The 14,988-nt window shown below is 31.2% G+C and overlaps 1 protein-coding gene across 1 annotated transcript in view; it reads left to right on the top strand.

Annotated features, from left to right (window-relative positions):
- The window catches only part of LOC129221875 (protein disulfide-isomerase A5-like), an 87,047-nt gene that overhangs the window by 14,594 nt on the left and 57,465 nt on the right, over positions 1 to 14,988 (top strand). Inside the window, exons 6-9 of the mRNA XM_054856242.1 lie at positions 967 to 1,059; positions 4,839 to 4,899; positions 9,048 to 9,115; positions 9,199 to 9,290. Coding sequence (XP_054712217.1) covers positions 967 to 1,059; positions 4,839 to 4,899; positions 9,048 to 9,115; positions 9,199 to 9,290 — 314 coding nt within the window. The remainder of the gene's footprint in view (positions 1 to 966; positions 1,060 to 4,838; positions 4,900 to 9,047; positions 9,116 to 9,198; positions 9,291 to 14,988) is intronic.

Raw genomic sequence — 14,988 nt, forward strand, 5'->3', positions numbered from 1 at the left:
GGCCGTTCATAATGTTTAAAAAAATTGAGAACGCGGCCAGTTGTGAAGTGAGGGCTGTGATTACGGCAGGCAATACAAAATCGATGGAGAAGTCTATTGTCTGATTGGGTCATTCTCCTCCATGACAATGTCAGGCCTCATGCAGCGGGGATAACACAACTTCTGCCGCAATTCAATTGGAAAATATTCGACCATCCACTGTACAGCCTGAACTTGGCCCCTTCAGTTCTTTACAAAACTTCGAGTTTGTGGCGGGAAAAAGATTTGACAGTGATGAAGAACTTAAAGAAGGCGTGACTACGTATTTCAATTGGCTGGCGGCGGAGGAATATGACGATGGAATACAAAAACTCGTCACACGTTATGATAAATGCTTAAATTTTGCTTGGAGATAATGTGGAGAAGTAGTTTAAGGTATGCTCTTTTCAATAAAAATGTTTGCGTTTGTTAATATTTACTTCTGTATCTTTATTTCACAAACAGGTACTACTTTCCAGATGGTTTTTGAGAAGTGTTACACAATGGTTTTACCTATCATTTTTATGACGACTGTAAAACTTTTTAAAAATAATATCAATGTTGTTCATAGAATAAAATTATTTTTCATTTTTTAGAGCAATTTCAAGCTGCAGTTTTGAAGTTAATTCTGTTTTTCACCCAATTTTTTAAATTTCTTAATCAGGAGAGACTTTGTTTTGAAGTTTCAAGTTGCATATTTCAGCTAATGAGTAAAACTTAAACTACTTTTAAACTTTTTGAAAATTACAAGACTAAGAAACTAGATTTTACAGAAGTTAAGATAATGATTGCAGTAAATTACTCTGGACTTAATGTTTTCTTGCTCATTGAAAAGTGTGCCAATTTTCTTCTTGCAGTTGAGTGATCTGGAATTTGGTTTTGAACAAAATGAAATTACAAATGTCTGTGCAAATTGCAAAACTAAAATATGGACTTCTCATTTTTCAGTCAATGGTCAATTTTTTGAAGGACCCATCTGGAGATCTTCCCTGGGAGGAAGATGATCGTGGGAAAGATGTTCTTCACATTTCAGATGCAAATGTAATGTAGTAAATACTCTTTAAAGTATTCTTTTTAATTTTCGTGCACTTTTGAATCATTCAATACCTTTTTTCTTCTCATCAATATCTCTCTTCAATATCTCATTTTTCCTCATTTCAGTCTCCCATTTTCTTATGTTAATCAAAATGGTTAGATTTCATACAAACACACAAAAAGGAAAAATTAAGGCTTGCTAGACTATTTTCTGAGTTATGAAAAGTGGAAATTTAAATTTGTTTATAGTAAAATTCTAATAGTCAAAGGACTAAAAAATAAACTAACGATCATAAACAAAAGGAAATAACCCACCATTGATCTGTAACATTGCTTCACTGAAAAATTAAAATTTCTTTTCTTTCTTTTTTTTCTTGCAATTCACAATCGGAGTAAATTTTAAGATAATCATAATCTTTCATGAGTCCAATTTAATCATTCATGTCTAGAATTTATCATTCCCCTTAAAAGTATTTCGAATTAATAGAACAATGGTGCAATTTTAGTTTTTCTGTATCAATTGCTTTCAGGATAATTGTAACTAAACTAGAGTCTGTTACGAGGTTCTAGGAAAAGAAAATAAATTAATTAATATAGAATGCAGAGTTTTAGCAGACAGAAATTTGAAGAATAAGTTCTGAGTACCAAGCTAATAAAAACTTGACACCTTTCAAAGTGTTTGATGGCTACAAATTACCAGTAAGAGACTGACCACAATAACCAGTAAGCAATTGCAAATTTTTAAACATCATGAAAAAAACCAATTAGAGATCATTTCCACCACTCTTGAGCTTTGAGTTCGGGCTAAAAAAATGATTATTCTTATTTTAATTAACTTAAATACTTTGCATGGATTTCATGTTCAAGGAAATTCAGGCTATCAAATAAAAAAAAAGGTTTAGAATGTGCTAAAATTCATCAATTTTAAGTGGTTTCCCATGTTATCAAATTTAAGTTAAAATTTTGCTTGAAACTAGAATGAAAAAAAAAAAAAAAAGCAAAACATAATAATAATAAACCCTTCAAATTTGAATTATATAAGTGAATGTTTTTTACAAAATATCAAATTTAGATTCAATTATCAATTCAGTTGAAAATTGTTGGTGACTGGAGACTCAGTAACATACAGAAGACATTCTATGTGTTTCAAAACAGTTGGATATTAGTGATCATCGTTTCAAGATAAGTCTGAAAAAAAGCTACTTTTTAATATTGAATTACATTTTCTGTTTCAGCAGCTGTACAAATGTTTCAACTAGTTTAATGAATTTCACTTTTCCTCCTTTTTTGATGAATAATTATGGTTCTTCGATTTACCTCACAAATACTAACTCCGGGTAAATGGAAACAAGAAAGTTTTTAATTTTCCCTATTTTTATTGAAGATTAAATTTTGTTGTAAATTACACTTTTGTGTGCATTTTACATAAATTGTTTGCATAGTTTAATATTTTTTATGATTTTTTTTGTTTTTTAAGAATTTTAAGTTACATTTGGTGAGTAAGTGCAATGGATAATGCAACCTACTGTCCATAGATTGAGTATTTTTTGTGTAAAACATTTTAAGCTTCTAAACTGATTGTGTATGTGTATATTACAACTATGAACTTATATCAAGCTCACAAGGAAATACATGGGATGTTTCTCCATTCCTAGTCTCTAAATTAAAATTAAACATTACTTCATTTGCAAACCAGCAGTCTTAAAGTAAAATTTTGCAAACGCCAGTTACTTTCAAAGAGTGTAAAGTAGGCGCCGCTTAATGTGATCACGGTTAATGTTATCATTTGCTTAATGTTATATATCAGAATCACAAAGTCCCGGAACACTTATATGCTAACACACGTTAAAAAAGTCAGATATTTTAATCAGTGTCTTTGTTTATTGTTATCACTTTTTCACAAACTTTCAATTTTTTCCCCGTTTTTGTTCCTCAATTAACAGAAATACATAGACAAATCCTGACAAGACTAACTTTCTGTGTAGCATTTTGTGGTTTTCAATAGCAGTTCAAAATTTTTCTAGGAATGAAGCTGCAGAAAGTTCGCCCCCCAGTGACCACAGACTTCCCCTAAGAAAACTTTCTTTTACACCTAAAAAAAATTCAGTCGCTGGACTTTGTAGAACCTTCATTGTTGCCATTACTTTGTAAATTATAAAGAATTGTGTTGAGATTGAAAGCAAGGAGAAGTTAAATTAAAATTTAAACAACAAGCAAAACCATGCTGGAAAAGATACAGAAGCTGAATGTGCTTTGAAACTGGTTTACAAAAGTCAGGGAAAGCGGTCATATTTTACTTCACCTATTACTATGTGATTAAAAATTGCATAATGTAGCTTAACTTTTTATAATTCAGCTATTTCCATTCTGTTAATTTAATAATTTATAATGTAAAACTGCATTCAGTTGAGTCATTGTGATTTTGATTTAAGGTTGCCAAAATAAATGCACCTTAATTGAAAAAAAAAATCATTATTTTGTGTCTCCTGGATTCATTTCAGTTATTGTTATCATATTGTATTTGTCCGAAAGGGATCACATTAAGCGGTGCCTACTGTAATCACAATGCACAAAATTTCATGTCTCAATTCATACAAGAAAAGGAAGGATTGAAAGTTGGAACATTAAGATTATATTTCTTTTCATCCCAATTAACGCTATCTTTTATATCAAATTGTATAAATATACTTACTTGTGTGGAAATATATTGTGGCTATTGAAAAAAGGAGATTTAGGAGAGGGCTTTATCAGTAGCACACATACTGTATTACCCCACATTAGCCAGCATGTCGCAAAATTCGGGAGTCACCAGATTTTCAATAACACTTGCCTGGTCCTTTCCAGCATGCCAGAAAAATCAAGGTTTTGGAGAAAAAAAATCCTATAAAAAATGCAGTAAGCAGTAAGTTACTGCCCCTAAGCTAGTGTTAAAGTATTTACCATAGCTATTCAACAATAAAAATTAAACCTACCTTTTTAAAAGGAACCAAGAATAATTTATTTAAAAGAATTATGAACAAATCACAATAGCAATGGTTTGCTTTCTGATTGGAACTGAATAGAAAGATTTACTTTTATTTTGTTGCAAAATTAACCTCAAATTATTCGCCTCGCATTTTTCTGGCATACCGGATAATGCGGGGTAATACGGTAGCTTCAATGGAAAGGAGGATGTTTTGGTTACCAAATAAGTTTGACGGTTTTAAATAATATGATTCATATGAAAGGTTTTTCTGCAAAGCGTAAATAAAATGAGTGTTTCTTTTTAAATAAGCTATGTGTCATTTCTGTAGAAATAGAAAAATTCTTATTTTTTTTTAAAAATCCAGCTTTGACTTAAGCCTGATATAAAAATGCTTTTCTCTAAGCATTTTGAGAAATATATTTTAACTTAGCTTGATTTTCCACTCCAATGATTTAAATTATTTCAAAAGACATTAATTTGGTGAAATAAAATATGTGTAACATTGTTTTGATTTTACAAAGACAATTTTCTGATTTTTGAATAAGTTGCAGTCACCACTGTTAAGAAATGAGGAAAATTTTAAAGGAGTTCAAAGTATAAGTTGATTTTTTTAACTGTTATCCTATGTATATTTTCATGCACATAAAAAATATCATTGTTTTCCTTTGTGCTTCCAAGGTTTCATAACTTTTAACACAATTGTCATAAATTTTTTAACTTCTTAGCATTTTTACTGCTGATTTAATTTGTAATAATATATTTTTTAAGAAGTGCTTCTATTGTTTTGCTCATAAGGTTTTAATTTGCTTTCACTTTTTAGATATTAGGCAGGTTATTGCACAGAGAAAAAATGCCAATTATGGTAATGTTTTATGCCCCATGTGAGTATATTTTTACTCATATAAATCAGGGTTCGTTTATTTAAATCAGCTTAATTTAAATTGTGATTAAAATCAGGATTTAAATCAAATGATTTAAAAAAAAAATCATTGATTTAAATTAATTGATTTGAATTAATTGATTTTTTAACAAAATAATTAATTAAAATCAGTTGATTTTACTTTTATAAATTAACTAACAGTACCCGCACAGTGATGCCCATGCTAAAAATTTAATGAAAGTCAGTTGAATAAAAAAAATTGATGCCCCCCTCCCCCTCTGATGTGAAATGATCATTTTTCTTTTTATAAAATGCGTACCCACCTTTTCAAAAGAAAAAAGACAAAAAAATGTTAAAGTTTCTTTGGAATTAAAAACTTTTTATCAAATCATTGAATTAGATTTACTGTCGCTTTAAAACTCTATTTAGTGAGTGAAGTGGTTTTTTACTGCAATTAAAAATATTTTGCCAAATAAACAAAAAGAAGACATCAGGTAATATCTTTCAAATGTAAAAATAGTTTCGCTACTCCATTGTTTATGGCCAAACTGGCCCAGCAACCACGCTATCATAATCCACCCGTCTAACGGAAAAAAAAAAAAAACACCCAGTTTAACATTCAAAAATCATCGTCAGAAAAAAAGAAGAAAGTGTCGTACATTTCACTTGGATAAAATCAAATCAAAAGTTTCTTTTCTTTCAAAACAAATCACAAAAACAATGCATTACATTTACGGTTGCTTTAAAACAGTAATACTAGACTGAACTGCTCAGCGCCTAACGAGCCAAGCAACCATGCTACTGGAACCTAGCCCTTTTGCGAGTAAAGCGAATGTTATTTCTTTGGAAATAATAAATGTTTCACCAAACAAACAAAAAAGTATAAAATCACATTAACAGTAGCTTTCAAATCTTTATATATTAAGAGCTTTTTTTGCCTGGCTTTGCCCCGTCTACCTTGAGAATAAAAATTGTGTCAAGTGACATATGTTCAACAATTAATTTAAAAAATATCTTAACTTATATTGAACAACAATCATTATATAACAACAATCAGGCTAAATTAAAAAAAAAAAAAAGCACCATGCAAAATTACCCTTCCAAACAATGGCGACAGATATTAAAACAAAATAAAATAAGTTAAGAAATTAAATGCAAAATAAGGAGAGAAACAATGGATTCAAAAAGCGTAACTGTGGAAACACGAAAATAAAATGGTTGACAACCTGAATCAAAATGACACTTTTCGAATTTGATGTAAAAATTCTTGTAACTTTTTTCCTTTGAAGACAGAAGCTAAGTTTTTCGACCATAGGTCGAGAGAGATTTGGAGTAAAAAATGCCGCTTTTTCCAATGGTGTCAAAAAGAAAACTCTGGGACAATTCCTTCACTTTTTATTGATAGATTTAATGAAGAAAGTAGTGCCTAAATTTCAGCTAAGCCTAAGAAAGTTCGAGCTAAAAATGTAAATTACTCCTGCCGTAATTAAGTTAGAGCATTGAAACAAATTGTTTAGAATCCAGGAAATTCTACCCTTTCAGCAATATATAATATTAATGTGTGCAAGTAATTTTTCACTCCATATTCGGGAATTTCTGGGAAATTCGGGCCTAAATTGGAATAAAAAAAGAACTATTTATTGGATATTTTCGAATTATAGCCTATGTCACTCAGTAAGAAAGCATCTTTCATGTAGTGAAGGAATTTTTCAAATAGGTGCGGTGGTTTCGAAGATTACTTTGAACATATAAACACACAATAAGCCGCCCTCTCTCTTTATAATATTAGTATAGATTGTGCATTTTAAAAATGTGTTGCTCTAAATTTAACTACACTGCATTGTACTATCTTAACTTCAACACACACACACATAGATCCCTCTTTCTGTGTGTGTAACAGATTTTCACTGTATTGCTTTTACTCCAAGTTTACAGTTTAGAACAAAATAAAAATTTGGATTTTTTCTTATATACCATGACTAATATAGTTCAAGAGGTCTGGCCCAGAGGAAATTTGAATTTGTGAAGGGTCCGTTAACAGACCCTTCACAAGAGTTCAATCAACCAAAACAGACCTTTTAGAAAATCCTGATAAACCAAAACGGACCCTTCACAAAATTCTGATAAACCAAAACGGATCTTTCACAAATTGTTTATTGAAAGAGCAAATCTTGAATCAAAACAATGCATGTTTCCGTGTATAAAAACAAAAATTTTTGGAACCTTTTTTAGAGTTATATTAGAGGAATCAACATATACAAAATCTGCTAATTTTCCAAAAAAAAAAAAAAAAAAAAAAAACTTTTATAATGCTCCTGTAAGCGATAAATATCTACTACAGCCAAATAAATATAATGCTTGTTTGTTTCTTTGAATAAATTAACAGCTGAAATTCAGTTTGGTTTATAATTTTGCATTTGTGCAGCAGTGTTGTAGTTAACTTTTCTGAAAAAGCGTCATAAGCACTTTCCTCCCTGCTCATGATTTAATAAACATTAATATACAGCAAAATGAACTTAGAAATGCAAAGGATAGTAGGGGTGGGGGGAAATTGCGATCGCTTCAGATAGAGTTACGAACTTCAAACTTATTGCCACTTAGCGTCTGGCGGTGCGCCAATGTTTAACTCTTATTTTGGGAGAAAATTATATGAGTTTTATTTTTCGATGCTAAAAAGAATTAACTTTAAATAAACTCTTTTATTTACTGTGTTTTTCTTTAAATGCCTACATTTTGAAAAATGCAATCTTTTTACATCTGATATGAGAATCATATTTTGTTCTTATTTTTCAAGCAAACTTTGCTTTATTAGGATGCAAATAAATGAAAAGTCTCATTATTTTTGTAGCAACGCTTATTTCAAGTTTTTGAAGCGAAATTCCATTTTCTTTATGAGTTAAGAATTAAAATGCTAAATCGATGGTTTATTTATTTTTTTGCTTCATTTATGTCCAGATGTTAATGATATGTTTATTATAGGACTCTAAAATGCAATTCTAAAATAATTTTGTTAAAAATATTTCTTTAACAAGCCGTTTTTATACTTTTGATTCCTTCACTTTGAGGATTGCAAGCTCTTTTCATCCTTTGTGACTGTTATGTTTTTCGAATTTTCGATGTTTAGTACACTTTGTTAAGAGGTAAACAAATATTTTTTTTTTTGTAAAAATCATAGAATTTATAAGTTTTCAGCAAAATTCTGTGCTCTTTAACAGTGTCTTGGGTCAAAAAGTTAAGTGTTGAACCCCTGCCTGAATATTTTTCTTACAATTATTTTAAATTACTATACATATAACATTTCTAGTATTATTTAACATAATGTAGACTTGTAAAAAATTATGCTTGAGGGATGCCCATCTCCCTGAGAGCGTTACCCCCCCCCCCAATACTAGAAAACTAGAAAAACACTCAAGAATGATATTCTCAACAGAAAAACAGAAAAGGGGGAAAACACTCAACTTTTGTCAATACTGCAGTTTGAACCATCTCGAAATTCTAAAACTTTGTTTTTACAAAAAAAAAAAAAAAAGCTAAATTATTTGATTTTTCACAAAATTATTCAATTATTCACAAAAAACGGACCCTGTAAAAAATTCTGGACAGAACCCTGAGTTCAGAAAAGTAGTTGTTCAATGTATTATGTTACACCAAAAACGTATATGATAATAGAAACCTTATCTTTAAGCAAAGCATAAAACAAAATCACATCTTATCTAAGCATTACATTTGTAATATATTTATAAATATTAGAATATTATTGAATAGTTAGAGAACTTATATTAATTTTAAAAGTAAGTTGAATGGATTCATCTATTGTGTAAAATGTAATATGTTTATAAATGTAAAGTAATTAATATCTACAAATTTTTTGAACATTTAAAAGAATAAAAAACATCTGATTTGAATTTAAAAAATCTGATTTAAATTAAAAAAACCAACTTTTTTGATTTAAAAAAAAAAACAAAAAAATCACAAACCCTGGTATAAATAAATATTTTGCTCTATTTCCTGCATCTTCGGCAAGATACAAAAATTTGCATTTTTGTAAACTATGTGTGAGAATTGATTAGGAATGATGCATTCGTTTACTGTTCTTTACTTCTCTCTTACCGTATGTTTCTTTTATTAAAGATTTTTTTCTTTTTATAGGGTGTGGCTTTTGTAAGCGATTGAAGCCTGAATATGAAGCTGCAGCTGCAGAATTAAAGTCACAATCTGTAAGCAAGATTAAATTTTTCGTTTGCATTACAAATTTGTAATATTAATTGTCAGGTGAAATAATAATAAATTTGTCTATTAGATCCTGGCTGCTATGGATGTCAATAAACCAGAAAATGCTGTAGTACGACAGCATTTTAATATTACTGGCTTTCCCACCCTTTTATATTTCGAGTAAGTTTAAATTTGCTCTAATACTATGCTATTCACAAACTATATTTGATTAGTTTTTGTAAACTATCTAATATGTGGCTTTGAAAAAATTTATTGATTTTTCTCTTACCCTCAAAATTTCATCCATTCCCAAGGTAAAATTTTTGCTGTTTCTCAGATTTGGCTTGAATTGCTTATTTTTGCAAGGGCTAAATAAGTTTCTTTTTCATTGATTAGAAAATGAGAGTCAATTATTGTTAAAAATAGCTCTTTTCATAAAAAACATGTCTGCTTGAGCCTGTTTCATACACACTTCAAATAAAAAACAAATTACCATTGATAATTGAGGCATTTAGTATCAAAACCAGATCAATTCATGACTTTTCAAAAGTTTTTTTAAAAATAATTTGATAGACCTAAGTTGTTACTATTCTGCCTCAAAGCTTAGAGGGAATTAGACTAAATATGGTCAAAAACTATTGCAAAATACCTGGCTTGATATCAAAGCTAACTCAACTCACGCTTTAACTGAAAGCCACTTGAATTACTATTCTCTGTACCAATACTTACTTTAATAGAATTTGAAATGTAAAATTAGAAAGAAAAGATTGTTTTACTTCAAAAACGACTCAATTGAAAATATTTTTATCTGTAAGCAATTAAATAATACTGCTAATTAAGAAAAAAACAAGAACAAAAATGTTGACCAAATGTTTTTCAAGGGGGTGGCAGGGGGGGGGGGGAATCTTTCGGAAATATTAAGTGGGCATGAAATATACATATATATATTTTTTGCTGTGCCTGTAAAATGTATTAAGATGGATTGTTCTGGATGTAGTACTAAATGCTTCAATTGTATAGGGTTGCTACTGGCGACTTTTGCTACTATTTTTGATCGTCGGCGACAAAGTTGACTTTTTTGATCAAAAACGGCCTAAAAGTGACTATTTTTTAAAAATTGGCGACTTTTTATTATTTTAGGCGATTTTTTTTGTTATTTTTGGGATATTTGTTGAAAATAAGAAAAAACGATGGGTACGATGTGCTCAACACATATGTTGAGGAAAATACTTCCTCTGTTTTGGATTTCAATCCTTTTGCATCTTGTAAACATTTTGGTGTTTTTGACAATCGGAAATTATTTTGACACATGCTATCTTTGATTAACATATTTTATGTTTTATTTTTATAAATAATAAAGGAATAATTTTTTAGAAGCATGCCAACATTTAACTGATATGTCGCAGATTACTCTTCCCCTATTTGAGATTTGAATCCTTTTGCATCTTCTAAATATTTTTCACAATCAGATGTTATGCTACCTTAATTTATTTTGGTTTAAAGAGCCAAATAAAATCTAAACTCCTCACTATTAATACGAAAATAAAACAATACAAAACCCTTATTAGACCAATCGTTTTATATGGTAGTGAGACATGAGTGATTAAAATAGAAGAAAATTGACTGCTCATTTGTACACGTCTATCATCTACACGGGCATGTCTAAGAAAAGGACCCGGGACCCCTCCAAAATCAGGAATAACATTTAATAAAGGTAGTTATTATTTGGTTTTAGTTTGCTCACAAATAATTTCCAAACTTTTAGCTACAAAATAATAATACTAGGGATAATTATAACTACGTGATATTAGGGATTTCCGAACTGGGTGCCGCAGGAAGAGGTTGGGGTGCCGCAAAGTGTCCATGGTAACAATAATATGTACTAAAACTATACTAGGGTATCGTGAGAAAATTCTAATTCTTCAAAGGGTGCCACGAATCGTTAAAGTTTAGGAACCCTGTGCGTTAGAGGGCACCAGTCAATGGTGTTCAGAAGGGGTCGGGGGATTCGGACCTCTTGCTCAAGAAAAGAATGTCTTGGGAAAGCAAAGTTATTTTTTAAAAAGTAAAAGCAAATAATGAGGGAGAAAAAATCTCCATACTTTCAGAGAGAAAACTTTAAATTAAAAATGTTTAACAAATGCATATTACTGCTTAGAAAATTAAGTTCCCTTCTCTTTCTTTCACTATCCCCCCCCCCCCTTTTTTTTCTAGTCAGTCTGAAAAGAATGGTTTTCAAAATGTCTTAACTCTTGTCCCCTGCAAGAAATTTAAAATAAGTTTTAGTTGTTTAGTTGGAGTAATATTGGAAAACTAATGTCCTGAAAACACATTTATTTAGGTATTTTTCGGACATCAATTTCAGAACTTTACTGGAGGAGAGTCCTGGAACCACCTTCTTTATTACCAAAAATAATCTGAAATTATGCCTTTAAGATTTCAATTTTGAAAAATTTTGGAAGGAGATCCTTAACCTCTCCTTACCTCTAAGCGTCTCCATTCTTTAAAGATAACCTGAAATTGCCTTTTACCTTTCAGGGAATTATTCTTGAACTCTTCCTTTCCAGAGATCGCCTAATGTTGGGGAAAAATCTGAATTCCTTTTGAAAGGAACCTTAAAATAAAAAATTTCAAATTCTGACTATTAATCAGACAATTATACGCCCAACACCTCTTACTTCTTTCATCCCCGCCCCTGCCCTATTTTTTAAACTTTTCCCTAGCCAGTCTAAAAATAAGTCTTCAAAATGCTTCACTGCGCAAGCTCCCCCCCCCCCCCCCCAGCCCTACCAAAACCCTAAAAAAGCATCTCAAATCTTATTCTCAGGACTTCAATGTCGAAAAATTTCCAGGGGACAGTTATTAAACACATCGAAAATCGTTCAAGATATGCTTTTCTTGAGCTTCAATTTTGAAATGGCCGAACCCCTAATGTTACCAAATATGGTCCACAGTTGCGTTTTTAAGACTACAAAAATTTCGGACGAGGACCCAATTGCTTGTGCCTAGTTTCACTGATTATCTCTTTATACTTTTTTTTAGAACTTCAATTTCGAAGTAGTTTTGGAGAAAAGCCCGAAAACCGCCCTGCCCTTAACATAATCAAAGTTAGTCTGAAATCATCGAAGTTAGTCTGCATTTTTAGAACTTCAATTTCGAAAAATCAGGCAGAGGGGTGATCGATTTAGCTTTTTTTTTAAAAAATTGATCGGAGGCAACTTTAAAGAGTCCCATGCACTTCATTTCTCTAACTGCAACAGATATAGCAGAAAATGGCATTTTTAAGATTTTGATTTCTAAAAATTTCCGCAGAAGCCCAGAGAATTTTCCCTCCCTGTAACATCAGCAGAAACCGCCTAATACTGCATTCTTAGGACTACAATTTGAAAAAACCTTCCCGGGAGAATCCCCGGCTTCACCCGCTATCAAAAGCGAGAATTTTTTGAGAATGCCCTCTTAAGACTATTTTTTGGTTGTGCCATTGGGTGACGGAATGAAGTCCTTGTCCCACCTCGAAAGAAAATGAGAAGATCAGAGCACTATTGTCCCCCCCCCCAAATTGAAATAAAAAAAAAACTAGTCGTCCCGTGCGGAACTCCGCACTGTGCTTCGAATCGTTTCATAAGGTATTTCGCTCTTTAAGAAAGGAAGAACATTATGAAGAAGAACCGAAAAAAAAGTAAGCGCAGAAGAGAAGGCATGTAATTTAAAGACATCAGTAACAAAACCTCGTTAAATACAACGTTGTGATAATTTGATCATCGCTCACCTTTTGGTCGTACATATTTTCAATTCAAACATAAATATCATTAAAAGTGTGGCTGAGTAGTGACTCGGGAAAAAGCAATAATTGTGCATTTAAAAAAACAGGTTGTGGCAAACAGAGTCCTGCCCATGTGAGCATCTGACGGGAAAAAAAGAAATATTAAAGAGATATTTATTGGCACAGATTCGAATTGGCGCCATTCTGAGTAACAGCCCGACACCCCAACAAACCTAGCAATTGCGCCTTCCTTTTCGAAAGCTATTCATTGAAGGAATGCGTAGTAAAAAACAGCAAAAAAGCTTTTTGCCAAAAAAAAAAAAAAAAAAAAATAATAATAAGATCATGCTTCTATCTTTTGTCTTTAACCAGCATGATACGATTTAAAATTATTCGAAAAGCATGGAATTTGATTAATGAATGATGACGATCTCACGTAGCGATTGAAACGAACATTCTAGAGAAGTAATAAATTAGATTGATAATAAGTGTTTTTATCTTTGAATATTGAACTATTTCACATAGAAGGTTGCTTTTAATGAGCAAGAGAATGCTCAAGACTAATAATCTCTAAATGCAATAACCTAATTAAATGTATGACTAGAAATGCATGATTAAAAAATAGTTGAAGTCAACTTAAAAATAAAAACCAAATTTATTTGGTCATTTAGTAAAGTTAGTTAAATAAAATTAAAAACATTTGAAACAACGCGAACTAGAGCTGAGCTATATCAATCTATTATCTATTTATTAAAAAGAACCCGCATCGTTGCATAAAAGCAAACGGGAGCTCGAGTCAACCTGCCAGTGAGAAAACACCGAAGAAGTCTCCTTTCTACTCGAAACATTTCCTTTTATCGTAAGTGAACTCATTTGCATGCGGACGCCAAATCACCTGATACACGCCAGCATAGCACCTGGCCAATGAGCATCAGGCACGTGCCGATCTGTTACGATGCATCACTGATTACGTGAAGGTCGTGATGTCATAGATCGGCGACTGCACGTGCGAGATACGTCATCAGGCGTCCGCATTAGAAGAAAGAAAAACATCGTTGAAAATTTCTCAATGATTAGGCAAGTGACTGATATTATGGTGGGATAAGTGGTGAGATGAATTCGTTAATTATTTTATATAAGGGGCGCTAGGCCAACAATGCCCCCCCTCTCACCATCTTATGAACATTATTTTCTTATACATTTAAAGATAATTCATTTCCTAACAAATCTCAATACCAGCTCTAGTCTTACAAAATATTTTGAATATAAACATGATTAGTAGATTAGTTAAATACAACAACAAGCAAATTCTTTTATAACAAAATATCACTCAATCCGATTCCAGTTCGTTCAAAACTGTTCCATTTTCCAAGTCAGTAACAAGTTCGAAAAAAAATCAGTCCAATGTCATGTAAACACATTCAATCTGCAAAAATTGAAAAACCTTGGCGAGTATACAAATACTTGGTATAAACACATTTGAACAGTACAAATATAAACTGTAAAACGCAAAAAATATATATATATAACTTTAACCCGTTCCCAATAGTTAAAAATAGTTTACTTTTCCCACATTACTACATTTTCAAAAAAATTAAATTACTAAAAATATCACAAAAGCAATTACATTACAAAAACATTTTCATTGAACTTTATTAGTTCAGATCGAGACAAAGGCTTAGTAAATACATCAGACATGTTATTTTTACTTCTAACAAATTCAACATCAAATATATCTTTATAAATTAAATCGCGTATATAAAAAAACTTTACATCAATATGTTTTGTCCTATAATTTTCGATCGGTGATCTCACAAAATCTATTGTAGCTTGATTATCAACTTTTAATACAGATTTAATTTTGTGTTCCTTGTTAATTACCCCCTTATTAACACATTCATCAATGATTCTATCAAACCAAAGAAGTTCTTTGCCGGCCTCTGTCATTGCAATAAACTCTGATTCCATCGTTGATAAACTAATGCACTTTTGTTTAAATGTTCGCCATGAAATCGGCGATTTGTTAATGAAAACAATCTGACCTCCGAGTGAAGTTCTATCGTCTCTGTTAGAGGCGAAATCTGCATCAGAATATGTTACAACTTGAATTTCATT

The sequence above is a fragment of the Uloborus diversus genome, chromosome 5, assembly GCF_026930045.1.
Source record: "Uloborus diversus isolate 005 chromosome 5, Udiv.v.3.1, whole genome shotgun sequence".
Classification (NCBI taxonomy): domain Eukaryota; kingdom Metazoa; phylum Arthropoda; class Arachnida; order Araneae; family Uloboridae; genus Uloborus; species Uloborus diversus.